Consider the following 23,134-nt stretch of genomic DNA (forward strand, 5'->3'; position numbering starts at 1 on the left):
GTTGCCGTGGCGACGCGCCGGCCTGTCAACCCGCGGCGACACCGAGAGGGGGCGGCTTGTTTATTTATTTATTTATAATAACAACAAATTTCACACAGTGAAAAGCATAAACGTCCCTCTCACGCGGAAGGTAAGAGAGGAGGCAGTAGCAGGAAGGAAAGGTAAAGCACAGGCAAGGTACAGGCGGGAAGTAGTGCTCTGTACCAAAAACACTCTTTATAGAGGGAGATAAGGTAAAGAAATAATACTCAGTTCTATATTCAACTAAAAATCCCTTTTCTGGTGTCCGCTCTGGCTTTCTTGGTCTGGGTGACAGGTGGAACCTCTGCCGCTGAGCTTCCAAACCATGCCGGTACCTTCCTCTTAAAAGGCGGATGTGAGCTCTGGAAGAAGAAAACATGAAAAAAAGTACAGAGTTAGAGGCTGGCTACTTCATACAGTTCTGCTTCCCACAGTCATACTTATCAGGAGTCAAACTGTCTACATTATTAGCAGAAGGCTTACAACTCCCTTAAATGCAACACCTTCTTCAAGTAATTGAGAGACTGAGTTAAGCTACAGCAGTGGGAAGAACGAAGGGTGGGAAACATTTGACCTGCAAAGCAGCATGCTGGCACACCTCTAGGTATTATACTGGCCTTCAGGAATTGCCTGTGAAAAAAAAAAAAAATAATCCACCAGCCAACCCCAAACTGTCAAGACAAATAAAAGCAGCCCAGCTCCTCAGTGTGTGACCTGTGAAAGAATACAGCCCAAGGCAGGGGATCAAAGTGGATGCCCCAAACCGATGAAATATCAGCAGTACCTGGTACCTCCCTGCAATTACTACTTGAGGAAAAAAAAAAAACAAAAAACCCACAAAACCAAAACAAACTGAAACCTCCAAACACAGCTGTGGGTGCCTGTCACCAACTGGGCAAGGCATCTTCTGCAGGACTCACTCAAGGTTTACATTCCCCTACGAGTCTGAACATAACAGCGCTCCCCCTGAACTTTGGGTTCATCTCTTGCTCTGTGGTGGAAGAGATGCCATGGCCACACTAAGCCATGAATTCCTGTAAGAGCTTACAGCTAGGAGACAAGTGGGTTTCTGCTCATCCTTCAGCTACTGGTTTTTAAATAACAGAAGAACCAATCTCTATCAAAATGTTCATCTAGAGATGAACAGACTGCTGGCAAGCTGCCTTTGGGAAACACATCAGGAGAAGAGATCTATAGCCAGGAGAGAGGTTGCTTCAGCGCTTGCATCAAAAGGTATGCACACAATTCCAGAGCTCCCAGCCCAAGCTTGGGCAAAGCAGGAAGGGTGCAGGGACCATTATACTGATCCTGCTTTGTTCTGGTGTCACAAAAAAGGGGCTTTACTTCAAAATTATGTTCTGAAAGTTCTCTGAGGCTATTGCCAGCAACCAAAAAGATTATGACATAATGTGTTTAGTGTTTCAGGTAAGATAGCTACTGTGCTATTGAGGAATTATACTACTTAACGCTGACCAGACCATGAATAATGATTTGTCTGCATTGTTTTGCACTTGCATCAACACCCCAGCTTCAAAGTGAAGCAAGTTGTACAGCAAGTAGTGCTGGTCAGAGTGAGACAAGCTCCCTTTAGAAAAAACACTGTAATTTTGCTCATACAACTTGTGTTTATATAAACACCAGTGCAAAAATCCTTAATGTGGTCAGCATACAACTTCACACAACCTGAAAGAGGACAGGGAGCCAAGCGCCTCTCAAAGTGCTGGAAGCATCTCCACTAGGGGGCTCACAAGATGTACTGGAGAAAAAAAAAATTCTGTAGCAGGCTGATGCTGTGAAAGTGGTAGATCCAGGCTTAGCAAGGGCAACACAAGCACCATGCTGTCACTACATCAAGGATATTAACAAGAAAAGTTGCCTGGCAATCCAGGCCAAGGTTTTAGGCATAGTAAAGAACCCAGATAGGAAGTTGGATTTTGGTTTGTTAAAGATCAACACCCAAAACATCAGGTCTGGGCTCTGCTCCTGGCACAGTTACAGACACTCACCTTTGGCTGAGAGTCAGAAAACAGTTCCTCCTCAACAGGACTGAGGGCAGGCTGATGACTGGAGGCCAGAGTGATGGGCTTTGGGCTGCCTGTTGCCCCGCTGCTACCCGGCTGGCTGTCATCCATGTGCTGCGCAGCCTTCCCATAGGACAGTGAGGAAGCAGGCTATTACATGTATCACAGCATTAAAGCTTAAGTCTGTGCAAACCAGATTTGATGCAAAGGCTGCATTTTGGAGGGGTTTTTTTTGTAGAAGTTAATGAGTAATTATAAACAGAGTTGCAACACCTATGCTTAATGAGATCACTAGCCATTTCTTACCCATTTCACCACAATAAAATTTGAGCAAGTGAAACACATCCATTTCAAACACAAGGGAACCGGAACTTGGGCTTTTCTGTGGTGTCTTTTTTTTTTTTTTAGTGAAGAATACTTTCTCCATCCTGGTGGCTCTGAGAACTTGAAATACATGCTTCTGACTCAGAAGTGCTGTGTTTTCAAATGTGTTTTTACAGCAAAGGTGCCAGTTTGAAATGGCACAGTGGGCACATATATTAACTTCTAATCTCTATATAATGCCTGCTGGTCATAGGTTGCAACAGCCAAGCTGAGATTTTTGGATCAAGTACATATCTCTGTGTTACCAAGAGCATAGCTAATGGCAAGTCTACTGCATGCTTTATTACAGTAAGAACATCTGTTTACCGAAGCCAAAGGCACTGCTTGCAGATGGGTTTTCTCAGCTCCTTCCTTCAATGTCGCATTGATCAAATTACCCTGTAAAAGTAGCGGTAATGTAAGGTTGTTAAAAATGCAAGAACATTCATTAGCAGATTTAAAAGCTGTTTCCTACAGGGAATTATTAGAACCAGGATATCTTCTGAAGGAGAAGTAAATAAAGACTATTTGGATTAGCTTGTGGATTTGCAGCCTACTCATTTGTATAATATAAATTTGATTTCTAATAGCATGTCATTCCTGTTACTAGCTCCAGCAGCTAACAGTAGCAGAAAAGAAAGTGTAATTAGAACTCAAACAATTGGACTGCCAAAAAGTCAACTTCAGGAAAGAGAAGGCTCAGATACAGATATAGTAGGAAAAAACAGCACTCAGGGATACAAGAAACAATCAAGCTGGCGAAATGGCAAGGTTTGAGAAGTTGTGTGAGCCAGAGTTCAAGAAATCAACCACAAGCCCTGTAAGGAACAGACATGAAATCCTAGCACAGGCAGCAAAAGTCTGTAGAGTTTGGAATTTCCCCCAGGAGCTACTCAGTGCAGGGTGGCCTTTTGTACAAGGTGCTGAACTGGGACTTGGGACACACCAAGGCCAGCTGAGGGCTCAGAACACTAGCCTGTCCTTTCTCAAAGAGCAACAAAGAGCTCCTTATTTCCTGAAATTTCTCCTCAATGAGTCAGACTTATGGCATGACACTTTCTTTTTTATCACAGCTACACCCAGCAGTTTCAAGCAAGAGAGGAAGCCATGAAAGACTGAGACATTTCTAGTAGGCATTACCTGTGGCTTTTTCACACTCTCAGCTTTCCTACTATCTTAGAGCTTTCTGCAGAGGAAGAGAATCACTTTTCTCACATCAGGTTGGTGATCAGGTACCAATGCAGAGAAGCAAGGCAAGGGCAGAACATAGACTTTGTGGCTATGAAGGATCCAGCTTACCAAAGGCTTCCATACTGGCGAGAACTTGGAATATTCACCTTTTTCCCCCACTACCCCAGCTACTATAAATCCAGGATTTTACACAGGACCTTTTGCATCCACATCCAGAAGGGCTGGACAGCAGCAGAAAGCATTCATCCCTCCTCTCAGAGGCCACTATTAAGCTGCAGTTGTGATGGTCTACAGCAGTGGACCATTATGTGCCTCATCTTCCTGGGCTGCATCTCCAGGACTTGCTGTGGTAGAAAGGAGTTGACAACCCACATGGGAACAGATCAGCTCAGGTGACCTGTTTAACAGATCACAGCTAGGCTGCACAGGGGCAGCCCTCTTCCTAAGTCAAGAAATGTTTTGCAAGGGGAACCCTCTGGTTCTCTGAGGGCAATGCTCAGAGCAGGAGAGGGAGGCAGTCCTAATCAAAGCTGAGGGAAAGACGGATCGTGAAGATGAGACACCAAGCACTACTGGAAACAGCAACAACAACAACAACAAAAAAAGGCTTTTAGTCTACTCCTACGAAGAGGAAACGTTCTTTTCACAAAACCAGTTTTATACTTTTTTCTAACCTTTGTTTTATCCAACAAGGCATCTTCCCTGCTTGCTTGATCTGCTGCTGGTTTTTCCTGGCACCCTTCTGACCACACCAACATCCTTCTGATGCCCGAGCCATGCTGAGACTTAATTCTGTGCTGCTTCTCCAATAATTCAATAGTCATCCTGATGAGATACAGTTCAATATTTGCAGGAACAAGTTTTCTAATTGCTTGAATTTTGGTGGTGTCTTGGAAAAAAGATATAAATACAATATTAATTGTTTTTTTAATCTTCTTGCCCCTTACTCAGTTTTCTTCTGTTGTAAAACCTATCAGTCATCCCTTATTATAATATAGGATAGATTAAGGCACAGAAAAGAATAAAAACAACATGTAGGTTTGACCCATAAGAAAGCAGATCATGAGCTCATGGGATAAATCCCCACCTCATTTGTGCTCACACAAACTTATTGTCCCCAGATTTAGTGTAGAACATCAGAATCTCCTGCCTCCAACTCGTATGTCCTATCAACCATTTTCTCTTGAGAGGAAGGCTACATTAGCTCAGGCTGAAAAGCCTCTCTGCTTTCTTAAATGTAGTGCCATGTCAATTCTCCATTCTATCATGGCACTCAAAAGCAATCTGAGAGTCTGGTTTGAGCCTGTAACTGCTGCTGAAAAGACACATTAATGTGCAATAGGACAAGAGTAACAAAGCTAGCAAGTCAGCAAACTCTGCCAGCCTAACAAACAGAACCACTAGGACATGGTTGTCTGCAGCCCCTGAACAAGCCCATGGCACCAGATGACAGCGTTAAGAGGAAGAACACTTCTCCTGTAGTTCTTAGCCTCCTCATCCTAAACAGGTATCTTACAGATAAGATACCTTGGGGATAATGCTACAGCTCTTATTCAGCATATTTTCTGTAGATGCCCATACTTACAGGCAGACTGCATCAGGCTGATGGTTTTCTCCAAAAACACTTGAGTAAATACAGGGTTAATGATGCCTGACTTTTCTCAGCAGCCATACAATTGAGTGAAAGCATTTGTAAAGGACTACCCTCTTTTGCTCTTTAATCAATCACAATTGCCTTGTTTTACAAGGCAATCTTGAAAGGAAAGGAATGACCCTGGCATTGCCACATTCTGCCTTGCCACAGCCCTTCCAGAAATGACAGGTTCTACCTAAAGCGGCAACTGAGCTGTCAGGTTTTTATTCCTTTCATCTGTATGCCACTGTCACGAGAACCTTCAGGTAAGGGCTGTGATACTCACCTGAGTCAATAGGAGGGTTACAGATAACATCAGAAATGATCTGTTGAACTTCAGGAGTCAAACCTGCTTGCTCCAGGTTGACAGGGTAGCCAGCTTTCATTGCCTGGAACAGGTGAGTGCCAACCTCAGAAAGAGGCAGAGATCTGCTCTCACTTATAGTCCTCTAGGGAAACAAAGGCAGAAGGGATTGAGGTGGCAGAAGTGTCTGAAATACAACCACAAGCTCAAAACGCGGCAACCTCCTATGCTCAAAAAGCAATCAGGGGAGACTGGCACACAGCAGTGCGACAAAGCTCCAAAACCACTTCATTAGTCCTAGTATTCATCTCTTATTTTCCATCTTGTAAAGAGCACTTTTTTTTTCTCTTGAGGCTACTACTTCTCGAGTGCAACATCTCTACTTGAGCTTACTTCAGATGAACAGAGGTTCTACAGGGGAAGGCTGCTGTGCAGCCAGCTCACAGGCTTGCTACAGCCCGCTCATAGCTCCCATCCGCTGTGTCACAACACTCGCCACCACCCACTTTCCACCCTGTGGCAGCTGAATCCCAGCCACTTCTACCACAAAGGAAACAGATGCCCTCGCCTCACAATTAAGTCCAAGTATCAACCCAGCTCCTACTTTGTGAGATTTCTGTGTCAAAGCTTCAGATGTCTCCTGCTGTGATGCACCTGACCTTCCAGTGGCCCATATAATTCATGACATACACGCAGAAGATATACAATACCAAACCAAGATCCCCCTCACTTTCAAACCTGTTAGATTAATTCTTCTCTTAAAAAATTTGTGTTCAAGAAAAACATCTCAAACTTTTTCTACCTAAGCTTGTACTTTTCAAGGAGATTATTTCCAACTGGTTACTTGTCTTCCTCAAAAGAAGATGTTTCAAGCTTCTACCAGTTTCTCCCCAGACGATACACATATTGTGCATATAATCATCAGGGTTAGTGGATACAGAGCATCAAGTTACCCATTAATAATTATACAACTGTTTCTTGTTAATTAGTCTTTAGGTACACTTTGAAGTTAGGGATTATTAGACAAGGTTTACTTATACTCTTGGGAGGGACAACAGAAAAACTCACAGCAACTTCAGTTTCCTACTGTAGGATTAAAAAGCAATAAATAAAACTGTATCGAAGCAGCTCACAAGGCTCATCTTGACAGGGCACATGGCATGATGCCAGTATAGTCACATGCCCTGTAGCACCTCAACAACTTAGACATAGCAGGTAACTTTCCTCAACTTCTGTTTGTAAAGGGAAACAGCTTTCCAAAATCTGAACTAGAAAACCACATTAATACTTTGCACTTCAACTTTAGTTTTGCATTGAATCTTCCCCTGAGCTTTGTTTCTTGACATGCAAGTCTTACACATTGATATGGCACAGGCTAAGGAATGGGAATTTGCTTTCTAAACCAAGAACAGAGTTAGTGGAATTTAGCCCAATGATTATTAACCTTAAAGATAAGCCTAAATACAGCCCCACATTTAGCATCCTTTCCAGCAGGCTACTGGATTAGGAAGTTTTTCTTATGTGTCTTTACTACTGTGACAAGATACACAGAAACAGACAGAATACCTGCTACAGAACAGCATGCTGTGTAACAGTACTGAACAGTTCTGCCTGATGCCCTGCCAATCTGTGTGGGCAATGTATCGAGTAGGGAGCTGTACCTTATCTCACTGTATCCCACCTCACAGCAAGCCCAATGTTTTGTACTTTCACCGGTTCTTAGAGTTAAGTTAAACGAGCTACCATTTGCCAGGAAAGATACTGGTCTCAGTGTTTTTAAGCAACCCTGCCCCAGTACTGGGCAGAGGATTTAAAAGAATTTTCAAATCCCCCTCCTCTAGACAAAGCATCCCCACCATTAATTTTCAACGAGGACAGGACCTTCACAGGGAAGAGCTTACCAGAGAGAGATTTTTCTCTTGGAACAGGATATATGTGACATGCTCTGAGGGGGAGAGGGCTCTAGTATGCTTCCAGGGAGATGCTTTCTTCTGATCTTCAGATCCAGATATAGGAAATGTGTCGGTCTAAGGGAGATAAAGGATTTAGAAGAATTATATCCCAGTAACAGAGAATGGATCACTCTCCCATTATCCAAAGTTACCTGGAAGAGTAACATAAATGGAGTCATTCTTATCTACAACGGTTGGTTTTGACCCCAAGTCCACTTTTCCACAAAAAAAACAACCCCAAAAAACAAAGCAAAAGAGGGAATCCAAATGGATACCACTTACTCCTATCTTAATAAAGCAAGCATGGGATTGTCCAAGGGACTTGCAAAAAAACCCCAGAAAAACAGTATTAATACAACTTCTTAAGTGTTGCTCATGACATGTAAGACTACTGTGTCAGAAGAAACTGGGGTATTCAGTCTGCTGCTTAGTATGGGAAACTGCTCCATTTTTTTTAACTCTTTGCTCAACACAGATTTCTTGAAAAAAAACCCAAAAATGCCAGCAGCAAAGAATGCTTTTGGTCCCCATTCCTAGATCATAATAGCTTTCTGTGACACAGAAAGATGACTCCACAGAATCTTCTCAAGCATTACAGAGTAGCAGTATTGCTCCTCTACCTGCTTTCTAGATAAGTCCCTTTAACTGTATATTTACATAGAAATTAAGATCCTCAAAGCAGAACTGCTCCATAGTTCCTCTAATCCTCTGCTCCCACGGCCCCTCCCTAGTGGGGTCTCTCCTCATAGTGACTGATGAGGAGCCACTCTACAAAGAGAGGTTCAGACAGAGGAAACAACTGCAGGAAGAGAACCAATAGGAGTATTTCCCAACAGCTGGAAATCTAAGCTCTTCTGCCAGTCTCCCAAGGAGAAACTTCGAGGAAGAAAAGCCCTGCCCTCCAAGTCTGAGTCAAACCATGCTGAAGGAACATTTATTCTAGCCTTGGCCTCCAGCACCAGATCACAATAATACAGCACCTCTCAGACACTCAGCTTGGCCAGATGGGTGACCTTTACAAGGATGTTCTGGACTTTCAAGGTCACTACAATCTGGAATACCAGCCAGGTCCCAATGTCATTGTCAAGTAGCACGTTCAGATTTGGGAGGTCTACTTGTATCTCAGGCTAGCAAGTTTCCCTGCCAGGCCTGGATGGAAGAGCTGTGATGAGGACAAACTCTGAAGGAGAAACCCAACAGCACAAACCAAGTTATGTCTTTAAGGCTCTTGCAAAGCAGCAGACACTTTAGTAAATCATACCTGCAAACCATTTACTTGGCAGAAGTCCTTAATTTCAGCCAGGAGAGGTATCAGCATGGTGGATTTTGCTTCAGATACACCATCAATTCTCTTCACATTCTGAACACTCGTAGGCCTGGTTTAGGATGAATAATAAAAGCCATGGAAATGTCCTATGCCAGTGCTTTGAAACATCCAAGTGTCTGTGTATGACAGATCTATTAGGCAAAAGTTGAAAGTGTTATTACTGTACCCTCACCATCTCTTCAACTAACTAAATTCTGAATCATGAAGCTTGGCCACAGCAGAAACATTCAAGTTTGCTACTCAGTGCTCTGGAAGATCTGTTTACCACATCTTTATTCGCTTTTACCTCCCAAGAGCACGTAAGCCCAGAGCTCTTCCATGGAAGAACATAACACAACACATTCCAAAAGTAACATTGTCTAATAGCTTTTAGTAGCTGGGGAAGGCACTTCAGATGCATTATCAACTGAGCTGCCCTACAATACCCTCTCATACAACAAGAAAATATTTTTTCACCCTCCTTTCAGTTGCTGAGAGTAAGACTAAGTCGTGCTTGTTATTTTATACTACAGAGCCACCCATGCAAGGTAAGGGACAGCTCTTGACCTGTGGCTGACCCTTAGCAGGGTAAGGGCACACTAAAGTGATTAAAACACATTGGAGGGAAGCAGATGGAAAGATAAGGATTAGTACAAAACATACACCTTCCTCTGACTGGCCAACCTTATAGGAGGCTTGGATACAAAGTCAGGCAACATTGTCAGGTTTTTTTAGTAGTCACTAGAACGAAGAACCAAGTCTGATGTCAGTAACTTTTTTAACTTACACCAGTCAGTGGTTTACAAGGGCATTAGAGTAAATGAAGATCCTCAGGAAAAAAGCTTCTCCTCTACCCATGAGGCATGATCTCTCAACAAAAGCAGAAAGGGGATTCATGACTTGGCTTGCAACCTTCTCAGTTTGTACAACATGCACACATGCTCGTTTTACCTTATTCGGGCCATCTCCACCAGGATCTTGTTGGTTGCCAAGACAGCTGGAGGAATTACCTTCTCATTAGCTACCTTCTGTCTAGCAGTCAGCAACTTGCCATACAGAGCAGCCTGTGAAGAAGAGTGCCAAATTCTCAAGAAGCAGCTCTAAATCACTCACATAGGTATAATTAAGGAGAGGAAAACTTACAACTTCCCTCATTCTGACACTAATATACAGAAAGACTGCAATCCATTAACCCATCCTGACAGTTAAATCCTCTCCTAGGACTTCTATTCAAAACATCTTTGTAATATTATGAGCTGCCCAAGCTTACTGCTCCAACACAGGACAACTTTGGTCTGGAGGTTGGCTACAATTCACTGATATCCTCCCTCTTCCAAAAACACCTTACCTCTAGTTCTTTTTCTCGGGAGGAAACAACAGGTTCTGGGGGCTTCAGAGGAGAAGATTTCACCGGGAAGTGCTCTGCAACACTAATAAAAAATAAAAGATGTGTGAAACAAGCCCTGCATTACACTGATTTATTTGGGGACTTTGCACAAGGCTGTGGGAAAAGCAGCAGCACAACTTACTTTGCCTGGTCTGACAGCACCATCAGACTGTGGTCTGCCACCTCATGCTAGCACTGCACTCCTACAGAACTTGAGCTGGCTGGGGCAGAATCAGCAGTATCCCTAGTGTAACAGAATTCCTCTGTGTCTCGTCCCATAACTTAAAAATAGCCTCTTACTGCATGAAGCTCAAGCAGATGAAGTGGCAGTTTTATGTAAAAAAACCCAAGCCAGCCAACCCACCAATATCCCTATCAACAGCTAGATTCACATATTTTTAACAAAAACATGTTCTTATAAGCACCTTATAATGTCCATTCGTGACATTATTCTGAGAGCATCCCACAAGAAACACCTTACATATTTTTCCGCAAGACTGATAACATTAATCCTGGCCAAAAAGAGCTAATAACTCCAAAAGCGTCAGTGACAAGGACACAGCTGCTGTGCTGTAAGCAAAATTAGCTGACATTACTGCTAGACACGTCTGCCTAGAAAACAGCACACCACAGCTACCATGTAGCTAATGTACTCATGTAGTCATGGGCTCATGTACTTAGGGATATCTACCTCTAATTAGACTGCTGTGATTATATGGCAATATCTGTTCACAGACAAGCTCGAGTAAGAGCATCCTTTCCCAAGCAAGGTGTGAAATAACACTTTTTCTGGTTTGTAGCTGTCCCTCAACTAATTTTTCTTCACACAGCTACAGTGGTGATTATTCAGCTGAAGTGACATATCTTATTCTCCTGTTATCTGCCAGCATCAGGATGCTTGCCTGAAGGAGGAATCGAACTGCTCAGAAATGCAAGGTGGGTTTAATCTGAAGCACCACACAAGCCAGGAAAACAAATTACTTGGGCTGCTCTTTGCAGAATCTTGTTTTATTTCTTTTGACCTGAGGGAGCCTCAGCTTGATCTCAGTCTTCTCTAGACTAGTGTAGAAAGGTAGAAACCTACATGCTTGCTTATAGCCCCTGCACTACACATACATTCAGTTCTACCAGCTTTAAGAGCAAGTCACAGCTTTGTCACTTTTCAACCTGAATTATATTTGTAAACAGTTTGAAAAAACCCATTCTCCATTTCCTGTGTGGTTAAAATCCATTACAGTTTCAACCATCACATAGAAAACAGACCGAAAAAACACAAGTCCAGTGTAAGTATCCAATATAAATCTGTTATTGCTCCATTTTAATCAACATTTGGATTTGAAGTAACACCAGTGAGAAAGTCTGCACTTCAGCAATTAATAAAGTTCACTTTGCCTGCAACACTACAAGTACACACAGCTTGCCAAATTTACCTATGTCTGTTGAATATTATAACAGTTCAATGTTTTGAACTATAATGCAATGTATGGCAAGTTTTAAGCACTTTTTCTTTTTTAATATATTAAAGATTTTTACTGTCACTTCATATAGGAGAATGCTGTTTTTAAGGATCATCCTACAAACAGTATCCCTATTAACACAAAGTTTGGTAATTCTGTTTTCATTTAGAACACTGTACCTGTTAAGCATGTTATTGCTTCTTGGAGGAGTTTTAACTTTTCTCTCAGATGAAAACATATCGTACAGAGACATCTATAAAAAAAGAACAAGACAAATGCTGATTTACCAGTCCTTCCACTGAAGCTGCTGTTTGCAGCAAAATACTCATTTGTGACACCATGATACACTCGCAATATTTTTTTTTTTTTTGATACAAGGAAGGACAGACGACAAAGCACAAGAGGGTTTGTACTCATACAGACCTGTTTGACTGGCGACTGCGTTGTTCCTTTCATGCCTGGGGAGCGCTGCGTTGAGAGCATAGGTAAACGCCTACTGCTGTGATTAAGATACAGTTCGTTTTATTAAATTAGACCAAGTCATTTGTACAGCAACACTGCCACTTGGAGAAAAAAAAAGTATTCTGCCAAGCAAACTGATTTGAACTTTGTACAGGGATCTCTTTGGCAAATCAAAAGTTCTTAATTATTTATTTTTTTAACTGTTAGTACCATCATTCTACAAAAAACCACTGAGGACCTCTAAGACTGTTAATACTAAAACTTTAACAATTAACAAGAATCTTGTCTTATGGAAGAAACAAAGATTTTGGTGACAAACCCAGAATTTGTGACACACTTGAGAAAGATTTCATTTTAAAAATTCCATTACTGAAGAAAACAGATTAGTACCCACTTTCTGGTTTGCACTAAGCATACAGCTTTTGCTTACTGTTTGATAATAAGCATTTTTCTTCTAGAAGACCTGTAGACAGTACCCGAGAGCACCACAACAGTAGAGCATAAGAAAGCAAAAGAAAACTGGTACTTTTGACATTACTCAATTAACTTATTTAGCAACACTAAGACAATCTTGATAACAGAACAGTTTCCTAAAGACAGCACTGAAGAGCTTTGTTTTAAGATTATTTCCTGTCACAGCAAAGCCTTTGCAACCTCCACTTCATTATCTTTCACCTCAGAAGGGCTGGTAAGAATTAAACGTTTGTGAAGACCAACACAATGCTGTTTATAAAGTATAACCAGCAGCAAAAAGATGACAATCAAAACTTAACATGATATTTTCTTGGAGCTATATACTCTGATGGTAAATACCCAACCACTACTGAAAAAACACCCCACCTTTGCAGACAAACTTATCAGGACTTGAAATAGTTCAGTTTTCACAGGAAGAAATACAAAGACAATTACAAAGACTATTACATTTTTGTGTTGAATCAGTTCTTGTTAGAATAAAGGCTTTTCAGTTTCATTCTCAGCTTAATTTTAATGAAGTAGGTCAAGTGCATAATTGGGAAAACAAGTCATTAGCCGCTTTATTTAAAGCCTCACCATTTAATTCTTAAACATTAGAAAGAACATGAATCTTGATGATTTCCTTCTACCATTTCTTTCCTTTAGCTGATTATGTTCTCCATGAGGATGCATTGCAACAACACGCTTCCAGGCTACCCAGAATCACTGATGAAGACACATGCTTTCTGACTAGTTTTGGTAGTTTCTCTAAACTACATTTCCCCACTAACCTTCCTATTTACTCAGCCATCTGATTAGCTCCACTAAAGGCCTCCGTGATGAGGCACTGTCAGACTGAAGCTGTAAGCCATGCACTCTCAGGAGCACTAGACAACATGTTACCTCTGACATGAGCAGTCAATAGAAATGCCTATCCAGGCACCCCCACTGACTTTTTTGGTATTACGATACTGCTTAAGGGAAAACTTTGCCTAGAAAAATCAAGTGCAGAAGTCTCCTGTCCAATCTAGCCATCTTCAGAAGCAGGCTTCTGAAACTTATCGGATGTTAAAAGAATAAAAAAAGTGCTCAAGAGAACACATGTACTATAATTACCTTCTAGGAGGTCTCTGCAGATTAAAGTCTTCACTGGACAGTAACATAAGACTTGGATTTAAGGCAGATCCAGGCTTTACCAGCCAATTTCTACCCTGTAAGACAGAAACCATATGGCTTGGCTATAGATTACTCTGAGAAGCTTTTGATGGGTAGTTTCACACCAGAAAGTACCTTCTGGGTAAGCACACATGTGGTTGTAAACTTGCTGTGCCCAGATACTTCTTTAAGGAATCCTTCCATTATCAGCTGTTGGCAGAGCAACTTCCACCAGTTCTCCGGCCAGTCTTTTCCACTACCAAAGAGAGGGTGTTTTCGGTATCTGTCTGGCAAGCGTTGAGAAAACTGAAATTTTTAAAAGAATTAGTTAGACATCTCTAGTCCCTGTGGAAGAAAGTTTCCAACACAGCCAGTAAACCAAAAACCTGGGATGCGAGAAGGATGTCCTCAAGAACATTTTTCCACAGAAGAACTTTTCAGAAAAATCACAAGCCAATACATTTTTTCAAGTTTACATAACACCCATTGCAACCACGACACATACAGCACCTCAACAGTAAGAACACAAGCCTCCTTCACGCCACCTGAAGAGCAGATTCATCTCTATAACCTAATCTACTCCACTGCTTTCTGCCAAGGTTGTGACAAGATTACCATTTTCTTTTGTAGTAAGACCCCAGACAAACCTACGCTTAGATCACAGACCAGGCAGAACATCTCCCTTTGTATATGAAGGGGGTTACAGGAACAACCCAGCCATCCACAGCAAAGCAAGTCATCTAGTGCAGTTTGTATTCAACCAGTTCAGCTCAGTCTTACACTGCATCAGTTCCAACAGCAGCAGTTACCCATTCCGTTCTTAAAAAGTCTACAGAAGTAAAAATAAATCAACAAGCCCTGTTTAAGTCCCAGGACAGGTACAAAGCCAGAAGCAAACTCACTACGGATGTCTGCTCTACTCCCCTGGCCTTCACTGCAACACAGTTTTTTTGTTTCAAGCTGCCACCGATTTACTCAACTCTTACCAATGGTTCAGACTAAAAAAAGCTGATTAGCTCCTGTCTGATGGGTTCTCACCCGCCCCAGTCTTGGGGTCCAAATGGATGTCAATGGGCTAAAGCCCCTTTAACAAAAGGGGAAAATCTTGGCATAAGCCTGAAAAGTGGAGAACCTTTCTGAAACAGGAAGGTAACAGTGGATCAAGCATTAGCAGGTTAAAGTGTCTCAGACAGAAAAAAGTTTCAATTTATTACTAGCATATGAAATCAACAGGAAGGAGGCTTCAGACCTTGTTATTTGCACTTGCCGAATCCCTCTTCCCCGAGGGGAAACTACATGGTCAAACAAGTTTTTTATATATATGCACATGCATTATATACACTAATCACATCCTCCAGGGAGTGTCTGTGTGTACCTACCTATCTGCAATGCTGGTTAGATAAGGACATCCCATGGGAGGGGGTGGTGGAAGAAAAGCTGGGGGGTGTGCCTGAATTATCACCTTCGACAACAGAAGACAGCTTGGTGGAAGCTCACCTCTTACCATTTATAGGGCTGGTTGTTAACACAAGTTTTCCAGATTCTTACCAATACTCCTACTGGAGTCCCTTTGTCATAGGCACTATGCAAACACAAAGTACCTACTCTCAAGAACGTGGTTTATCCTTATAAAATAAAATAAAGCAGGTTGATGTAGAAGAGGAAGCCAAGTGAAAAAAGTTAATCCAGGACAGGCAGCAGTCAGTACACAGTGGCCTGCTGAGCCCCGTACCATCTCCAGGGATCACAGCAAGGAGCAATTTGGAGAGTTTCAGACAGTCAGGGAGCTGCTACCCTGCACCTACAGCAAGAGGAGCAGCAGGAAGAGGAGCCTGTTTCAGACCCTTAGCAGCAGGGGATGGAAGCTGGAACAGCCAGCCACAGGGAAGAAGGACTTGGCTTGCTGCTTGATGGGATCAAGAGTCTTGATGGTGAACACAAGTTAATTGCCTACTGAGCAGGCAAAGAGAAAGCACCAAGTCCCAGTTGTCACTTCTAGAAAGCCCCCATTCAAATTTTAATATGCATTACTTTAAAGCATGACTACATTCCTAAGCTTTCAGTTATGCCAGTTACATTAATTACTCCAATGGCTGCACATTTTCAGAGCGTGGTTTTGAACTTAAACAACCAATTCAGAAATGGAAATCACTATAAAAGGAATAAGATGTAGAACAGTAAACTTTGCATCCATGTTTGGGCTTAATGAAGCTTGGTATAGGACTGACAAACAGAGGCCAAAATACAATTTCAGCTTCACGCAAGTCATATCTATCAAATGCTAGAGGTACTACTAAAAGCCACTCACAACCAGTTACTGAAACTACTAATAACTATAAAATATTGATGAAATAGCTACAAATTCCCCTGTTTGATAAAAGGAGACCTTAAGAGTTGCATATTCTTCTCAGTTTAGCAGGGTTTGCATAATATTTCTGTCAATGCAGCTCTAATTCAGCTTCCCAGAGGACCTTGTTCGCTTCTATGGTCTGACTCAGCTTTCAAAGATCCACTGAAACATGGTCTCCCTCGTGCTCTGCCTGAAGCCTGTTGGTGACCACCTGGACTTTACAAAGGGCTACCACTAACTTAAACAGAGCACAAAGCATAAACTATATACAAGCCCTTAAACCAACACATCAGTCAGCCCTACACAGATACAGCATGTAAACTGATGGTGACATTGATTATTTCATACATTCATTCTAGAGCATGCATGGATTCAATGGAGCAAAGAACTATGTTGGTCCACAAAAGGGTATTCTTGTAGGCAGTAAAAGGTTATTCTGTATTTGCAGTACAAATGTGGCATCATCTTCACTTCCAGTAACATTTAATAAATTAATAATCAAGACTACATTAGAGTCTGTTAAAGACTTATTTTTCCCCTTGAACACACTTGTGTGACAATTAGCAGCTTCTCTTATTAAGGAAAAGAGGGACATAATTCACCTAGTTTTATTAAGTAACACAAGTGACTTCTTCCCCCGGGTTGTAACCATACAAAATTATTCTGCTCTTACTCACACATTGTATTTCTATGAGTTTCTTGCCTGCTGTTTAAAAAAAACATTGTAAGTACAGGTATGTAGAAATCACTTATATTCATTCTAGTACCCTACTTCCCACCTCACCACTGTCAGCCAGCAGCACAAAGCTAAAATGCAAGCTATCATTTGCTTTATTCAAACATAAACCAACTAATTACTGAGAAAAGATGTGTTTATTCTTCATTCTGAAAAGGCTATTCCTTTTAGGATACTGGAAATCATGTGTCATCTTAAAAAAACCAAAACTTAACAGTCTCTACAAAAGCATTAAACATGCCATAAAAACTGCAACAGCTCAAGCCTTATGTGAAGGGCTTCAGAACCTCTGCCAATAAACATGTGAACATCAGTCCAATTAACAGACAGTTATCAATTACTGACAAAAAACAGCCCACAAAATACAGGACAACAACAAGGCAAACAACAGCTAATATTTCTAAGCTGAACTCTTGGGTCATAGAGGGCTGAACATTTCACTGTTAAGAAAAACAGAACTAGAGGAGACAGAGCTTAGAGACAAACTCTTCCTTTGCTGTATATGCACAGAATTAAAATACAACATGCTTACAAGATCTACTATTTTGAAGGCTTTTACCTTTAAAGGCAACAATCCAGACTGCTTCATGAGAATTGGTGCCGAGTACCTTCAGAAAATCCAAATTAACATTTTCTAAAGATATGGGGCATTCTGAGGTCACCACCAAGGGGCTCTCCAAGGGACACTAACAGTCCCTCCACTATCTTAAGTCTTACAAAGATTTTTTTCTAACACTTACCGACCCTCGGAGAAACAGAATGGGTATTTTAGTTCCAAACTTCTCTTCCAGTGCAACCACTGCTGACAGCAGCTGATGTGCTGGCTTCCCGAAGTCCTGTAAACCACCTTCTGAGGCACTGGGGACTGCACAGCAAGAGGCTCTGAAACACAGAAAGAAAACTATTTCTAAACACATACAAATCAAGCCTCCTCCCTTTCTTACAAAGGTTGTCTATCAAGTGGTAACTAAATAAAATACACACTGCAAGTGATATTAGTATCAACAATTGCACACATTTAAGCATAAGCAGCTAAGACTGAAAACGTAAGACCAAGCCAAAGTCACAATCCCTTGTGGTTAAGACAGCTGTCCAACTGACCAGTAAGCAGTTCTTCATGGGACTTGCCGTGACAGAATAACTTTGTCTCCATCATCTTCTGATTTTAGTATTTGAGTATTTGGACTGATTTAAGCATATTAGACACTTTAATTGCAGCTAATAATAAAGAGGGGTTTGTCTTTTTTTAAGAAAAAAAAACAACACAAAGGAGGAAATACAGAAGGAAGAAGCAACCCTATTTAAGATTTTATAGGGTTTATAAATGCATGGGTTAGTGACTGGAAGAACCCACTGAGTTATTGGTACAAATCACTTCTAAGGAGGACAAAAAGGACAGTGATCTATTTCAATTTATTTCAGTTCTGCACCAATTTTACCACGTGACTCTTCCCTGACAGCAAAGATAGAAATTACGATATCTCAAATCCTCTTCTTGGTTAGTTATAGTAGTGACTGGGCAAAGATTTCCTGTATGCTCAAGGGTTCGAAAATGTAGCTGGATAAGTAACATTTTCCAGAAAGCCACACAGCATATAACACTGTGTACCTGATCAGGAAGTGTCAGGCTACCAGCAAGAACAAGGAATCCTTTATTGTAACTTGAGGGGAAGTGTGTACACGCACACAGGAGAGAGAAGCTGAGGAAGGTGTTTCTGCTCATACCTGTGTGACTACCAAGCCCCTGGCTTCCCTTCAGCACAGCCACGAGACTATTAGCAATGCTAGAAATAACCCGTGTCAGCACACGCTGTAACAGAACAGCTCCCTTAATGCTCAGGCAATTTAACCTTAGACACACAGTATCACTCCACCTGCAATTGCTCCCTTTTGGGATTAATTACCTAACAACTTAGACTGTGAAATACGTATCATTTTTTTCATCAGTTTAAGCTCTCAACCCTTTCAGGAACTGTGACCATACTTTGCTTACAGGCTTTCCCACAGCATAACTTAGAGCTTAAGCTGCCTCATGGCTTGTTCAACTGTTTAGGATACACTTACAGACAGTTGTTCAGAGATAAACTTCAAGCTGAACATCTGCAACATCAGATGCATGAAAAGGTCCATTCTTTCAGATAATTTCCCTAGTAAAATCAGCCTGAGAGAATGTAACCTCTTGTATCAGTCTTCAGGGAAGAAAGCTTACCTGGACCTGCAATTATCACAGCATTCATCTGTGCCCATGATGCCAGAGGAAACCTTTCGGAGCTGTTTGTCTTCGAAATGAGACAGGATGAGTCTACCCAAGGGAACGCAGGGAATTAAGTAAAAGACCAAGAATTTACACATTAAATTTATTGCAGAAAACAGAGTTGAAATCAGCATCATTACTTAATTCACTGGGGAGCCAATTATTTAGCCTCAATTCCTCTACAGAAAAAGTTGAGTTTTTTTGAAAAGTAAATAAGGAAACACTTGATGCCTGTGTATAAATATGCCCAAAGCCATACTTTGATACTGCTGTTTAATACAAAACATGTTTGCAGAACACAGTCAGTAGAAGGTGCCTTCTGGTTACAGCCTCCAGTTGTGACCAAGTCAAAGGCTCTTAAAGCTGACTGAAATGACAAAGCATTGAATAGATTCCAGTACTCACTTCCTCCTGCAGGCGTTTGACACAAGGTACTTCTCCATTTTTCCCAGCATCTTCAGTTTGTACAACCGAAACTTTTCATTGCGTACCTCATTCAGAAGACGTCTATCAGTGAAAACATGAAGACCCCTAAATACTGAACCATTATTCCCCTCCCACATCAAAAAATTAATTATGCCAGACAACAGCCTCAAACTCACCAGAAACAGATAGAAAAAAGCCTACTAAAACCAGACCCCAAACACCTGCCTGTTTCTCCAGAGTCTTGATCATTCTAGCATGGCACATGCTCAGAAAAGCACCTTACTCATTCTTCTAGATATGACAGTTATTCTATACAGAGGGCAGAAGGACAGACAGAGCTTCTTCCTACCCTACAGGCTACTAAGCTTCAGAAATCCAAAGAGACACAGAGAAGGGAGGAAAGGGCAGAGGGCATCAAGAGAGGGCAATTTCTCTCGTTTTCTGGTTTTCCAGACTCTGGCAAGCTCTCATCAATGCCACTAACACGTTACAAAATATGCTAGGGTATCACCACTCTTCTTTCAATAAACTCAGAGGTGGCATGTTAGGACACATCTACCCAGTGCTTAATTTAATATTTTTTGAAGTAATGACTGAAAGCATCCAAGTGAGAAAATAGCAAGGGAGTACTTCGTGGGCGTATAGAACACTTGTTCTGCCCATGCTCTGAGCTACCAACTGCATCACACTCGCTGTGCCACATGGCCTCAAAATCAAGCCAATATTGCAGGTGCTAGGCACCACATTAACACAGCTAGACCATTCCAGCTCAGAGTTAAGCAAAGCAAGTTTCTGCCTGCCTGCAAAAAAGGCTAGGGCAGTAAAAGGTTTCACAGACTCTGGCAGTTGGCTGACAAGTTCAAGTGACTGAGTTCAGGTATTTCTGTGGTCTTATAACTGCTATGGACAAAGTTAACATGAGACTTCTACAGCTAGGACTCCCCCACCCAGATGTAAAAAAAAAAAAATAAAAAAAATATAAAATGTACTCCCCCGTTTAGGTGTCTAGGTAGCAGGAATAAAAAGTAATTCTACAGCACCAGCACTCTCAAGGAATAATGATGGGTCAAAAACCAAGCCAGATGATTTAGAAGACAGCAACCAGGTTTTACCACTGTCTGCATTGCAAAGCAGCTTCAGAAAGCAGAACTGGAACATGGAAAAGCTCATTAACATTATTGCACTTGCTGATTATCTTCTAGAAGTACAGCACAGTTAGTACTGTGTGTATGCAGAAAAGAACTTCCAACCATTCTGAAAATAATTTATCAACATTTTCAACCAAACCTACCCTGGTCCTCTTTCTTTTGGTATGTTTTGTGTCAAAGCAGTTGTCTTCAGTCATTTACCTGCTAAAATTCAGGTCTGTCATAGTCCACAAGATGTGACAAGAAGCAGGAAGCCCATCACGACCAGCTCTCCCAATTTCTTGATAATAGGATTCCATTTCCTTAGGGGCACCATAATGAATAACCATCCGGATATCTGCTTTATTGATGCCCATTCCAAACGCCACTGTAGCCACAACACACTACAAAACAGGAGCCACATGCTGGATGTTTTGAAATGAGCATGAAGGACATGCCTAGAATAATGCTTACAAACCTGGTGACAACTTTTTGCTACAGACTCAAAATCCAGCCTAAATTACAATGCCTTCAAACTTGCACTCAATTTCCACACAGCACTGTTGTTAAATCTGATTTCCATCAAAGCATGAGCACAGGATTATAAACATGCAAGTGATTATGCGGCAAACAGAGTGTCTTCAAGTAGTTTCTCAAACAAGAGGCACAAAACCTATTGTTAAGAGTAACACAAAGTCCCAGGATAACTCTTTGCCTGCTTAGCTCCAGGAGGAAGAAAGCAGCTCACAGAACTTGCAATGATATTGTTCCAGCCACCATTTTTTTTTCCCCTCAGATGCCATGCATTTTAAAGAGATATGAAGAAATTTGAAACATAAGCCAGGAATCTTAATACTGTCAGCATAGACCAACAATTTCTTTGCCCAGAATTGGAGACTGAGTAAATGGGAAACACATGCCGATATTCCCAAATTCTTTCCTCTACCAGAAACTCTGCAATTATAAACAGGACCAAGTAGACTTAGTTTCCTACGTACCTGAATTTCATCCCTCATGAACTGGTGATGGATCTCTCTCCTTTGTTTGATTCCCATACCAGCATGGTATGCACCACAGGCCACCCTGAGCTTAATCAATTCAGACACAACCTGTTCCGTGGCCTTTCTTGAAAGGCAGTAGATTATAGTGGGGCCTTCAAATTCATATGCAGAACTGCTATAGATAATAGCAACACGTAAATGACACTGAACAGAAGCAGCAACCTTTCTGCAAAAAGTCTGATTGAACCTAGTTGAAAAGGCAACGTAGCTCTGCCAGCAGTTCACCTTCTTGGGGATTTAGAAATCAAAACAGATTTTAAACTAGTCCACTCATACAGAAATTGTCTGTCCTTTGGAAAAATGGACTTGGAAGTTATTTGGTGCTCTTTAAGCTTATTTTGCAGAACACAGAAGATTCTGATCTCTGTAAAAGCAGCAGGATAAGGCCCCCCAATTTCCTTGAAGTCATCAGGAAATATGCTTTTACTTTTGAAAGTTGCTTTTGAAAGGTCTACTGTTATATAACAGACAAGCAATGAGAAATTCATTTATACTGCTGTAGAGGCACACATTGCAGCTTGCAACAAGAACAGGGCCAGACTGGCTACACCAATGGGCCTGCTAACAGAAGAGGACTGCAATTCTTCCACTCGGATTAGCTTTATAAGAAAATAAGTCTTGCCACAGATTTGTAACTACTCACACATTTTGTACAACACTGTTTAGAAAGTTACCCACCAGTCAATCCATCATAATCAGATTGCTACAGTGTCAGCAGTTCCTCCCAGGATCAAATGATCCTGAAGATGCTTAAGTTAGCAACATGCAAAGAGCAAGAGCCTATCTTCTTGCCTCAAAAGCTTTTTTTTTTAAATTGGGCGGGGGGGGTGGGCACAATAAGGGACACTACACAAGTGATTAGTCCGGTATGAAAGCTAAGCTCTGGAGAAAGCCCAGGCTCTTCCTCACCAAAACAGTTTAGGACTGCTACCAATTCTTAGCACACACTGCCAAAACTTCAAAATACTAACGCATATCTGAGGGATCAGTGAAACAGGATTAAATCCTTACCTTCCCTTCCTAATAAGGAACTGCTTCAAATCCCTAATGATATTTCCACTCTGTTGTCCAACTTCTAAGTATAAGTTAGGTCTGTCAAAACTAGTACACGTGACCTGGGGATTCTTTAGGTTCAGACAATTCACTATGTCTTCTCTAATCGATGGACTTGCAGTCGCAGTTAAAGCGACAATGGGAACCTGCAATGAGAGGCAGAAGTCACAATCTCATGGATTTTTATTTTAACTAAGAAAACCCTATAAAGTCAAAACTGAACTAGGATGTAAACAGGCATTTTAACCTCATTATGATCACTGGATCAGCTCAGCTATTTGAAAAATATAGTTAATATTTTGCTACCTAGAGGTTTGGACTACACTGTTCAGGAGAGCGGACAGGGACAGAACATTTACAATTTAGGGTTATCCTGAATCCATGCTTTCTTTAGCTAAATCTTCAACAAGTCTGCAGTAATT

At 41.4% G+C, this 23,134-nt stretch overlaps 1 protein-coding gene across 15 annotated transcripts in view; it reads right to left on the minus strand.

Moving 5' to 3' along the window:
* Positions 1-56: 56 nt before the first annotated feature.
* WRN (WRN RecQ like helicase) overlaps positions 57-23,134 on the minus strand; it is a 47,257-nt gene continuing 24,179 nt past the window's right edge. For 8 of the 15 annotated variants that reach the window (XM_055708795.1, XM_055708801.1, XM_055708839.1 and 5 more), the window contains 19 exons: positions 22,671-22,858; positions 21,597-21,774; positions 20,821-21,002; positions 19,451-19,552; positions 19,001-19,093; positions 17,532-17,673; positions 13,841-14,011; positions 13,667-13,761; positions 12,059-12,134; positions 11,815-11,888; positions 10,140-10,221; positions 9,743-9,855; positions 8,747-8,861; positions 7,435-7,560; positions 5,516-5,678; positions 4,271-4,485; positions 2,733-2,804; positions 2,028-2,192; positions 57-383 (listed from right to left, as the gene is read on the minus strand). In XM_055708795.1, the coding sequence (XP_055564770.1) occupies positions 261-383; positions 2,028-2,192; positions 2,733-2,804; positions 4,271-4,485; positions 5,516-5,678; positions 7,435-7,560; positions 8,747-8,861; positions 9,743-9,855; positions 10,140-10,221; positions 11,815-11,888; positions 12,059-12,134; positions 13,667-13,761; positions 13,841-14,011; positions 17,532-17,673; positions 19,001-19,093; positions 19,451-19,552; positions 20,821-21,002; positions 21,597-21,774; positions 22,671-22,858 (2,475 nt within the window). In that variant the 3' untranslated portion in view covers positions 57-260. Of the gene's footprint in view, positions 384-2,027; positions 2,193-2,732; positions 2,805-4,270; positions 4,486-5,515; positions 5,679-7,434; positions 7,561-8,746; positions 8,944-9,578; positions 9,660-9,742; positions 9,856-10,139; positions 10,222-11,814; positions 11,889-12,058; positions 12,135-13,666; positions 13,762-13,840; positions 14,012-17,531; positions 17,674-19,000; positions 19,094-19,450; positions 19,553-20,820; positions 21,003-21,596; positions 21,775-22,670; positions 22,859-23,134 lie in introns of those variants that run through there. The other 7 variants (XM_027799720.2, XM_027799709.2, XM_027799711.2 and 4 more) reach the window with 5 other exon arrangements.

This window comes from Falco cherrug, chromosome 1 (genome assembly GCF_023634085.1).
Source record: "Falco cherrug isolate bFalChe1 chromosome 1, bFalChe1.pri, whole genome shotgun sequence".
Lineage (NCBI taxonomy): Eukaryota > Metazoa > Chordata > Aves > Falconiformes > Falconidae > Falco > Falco cherrug.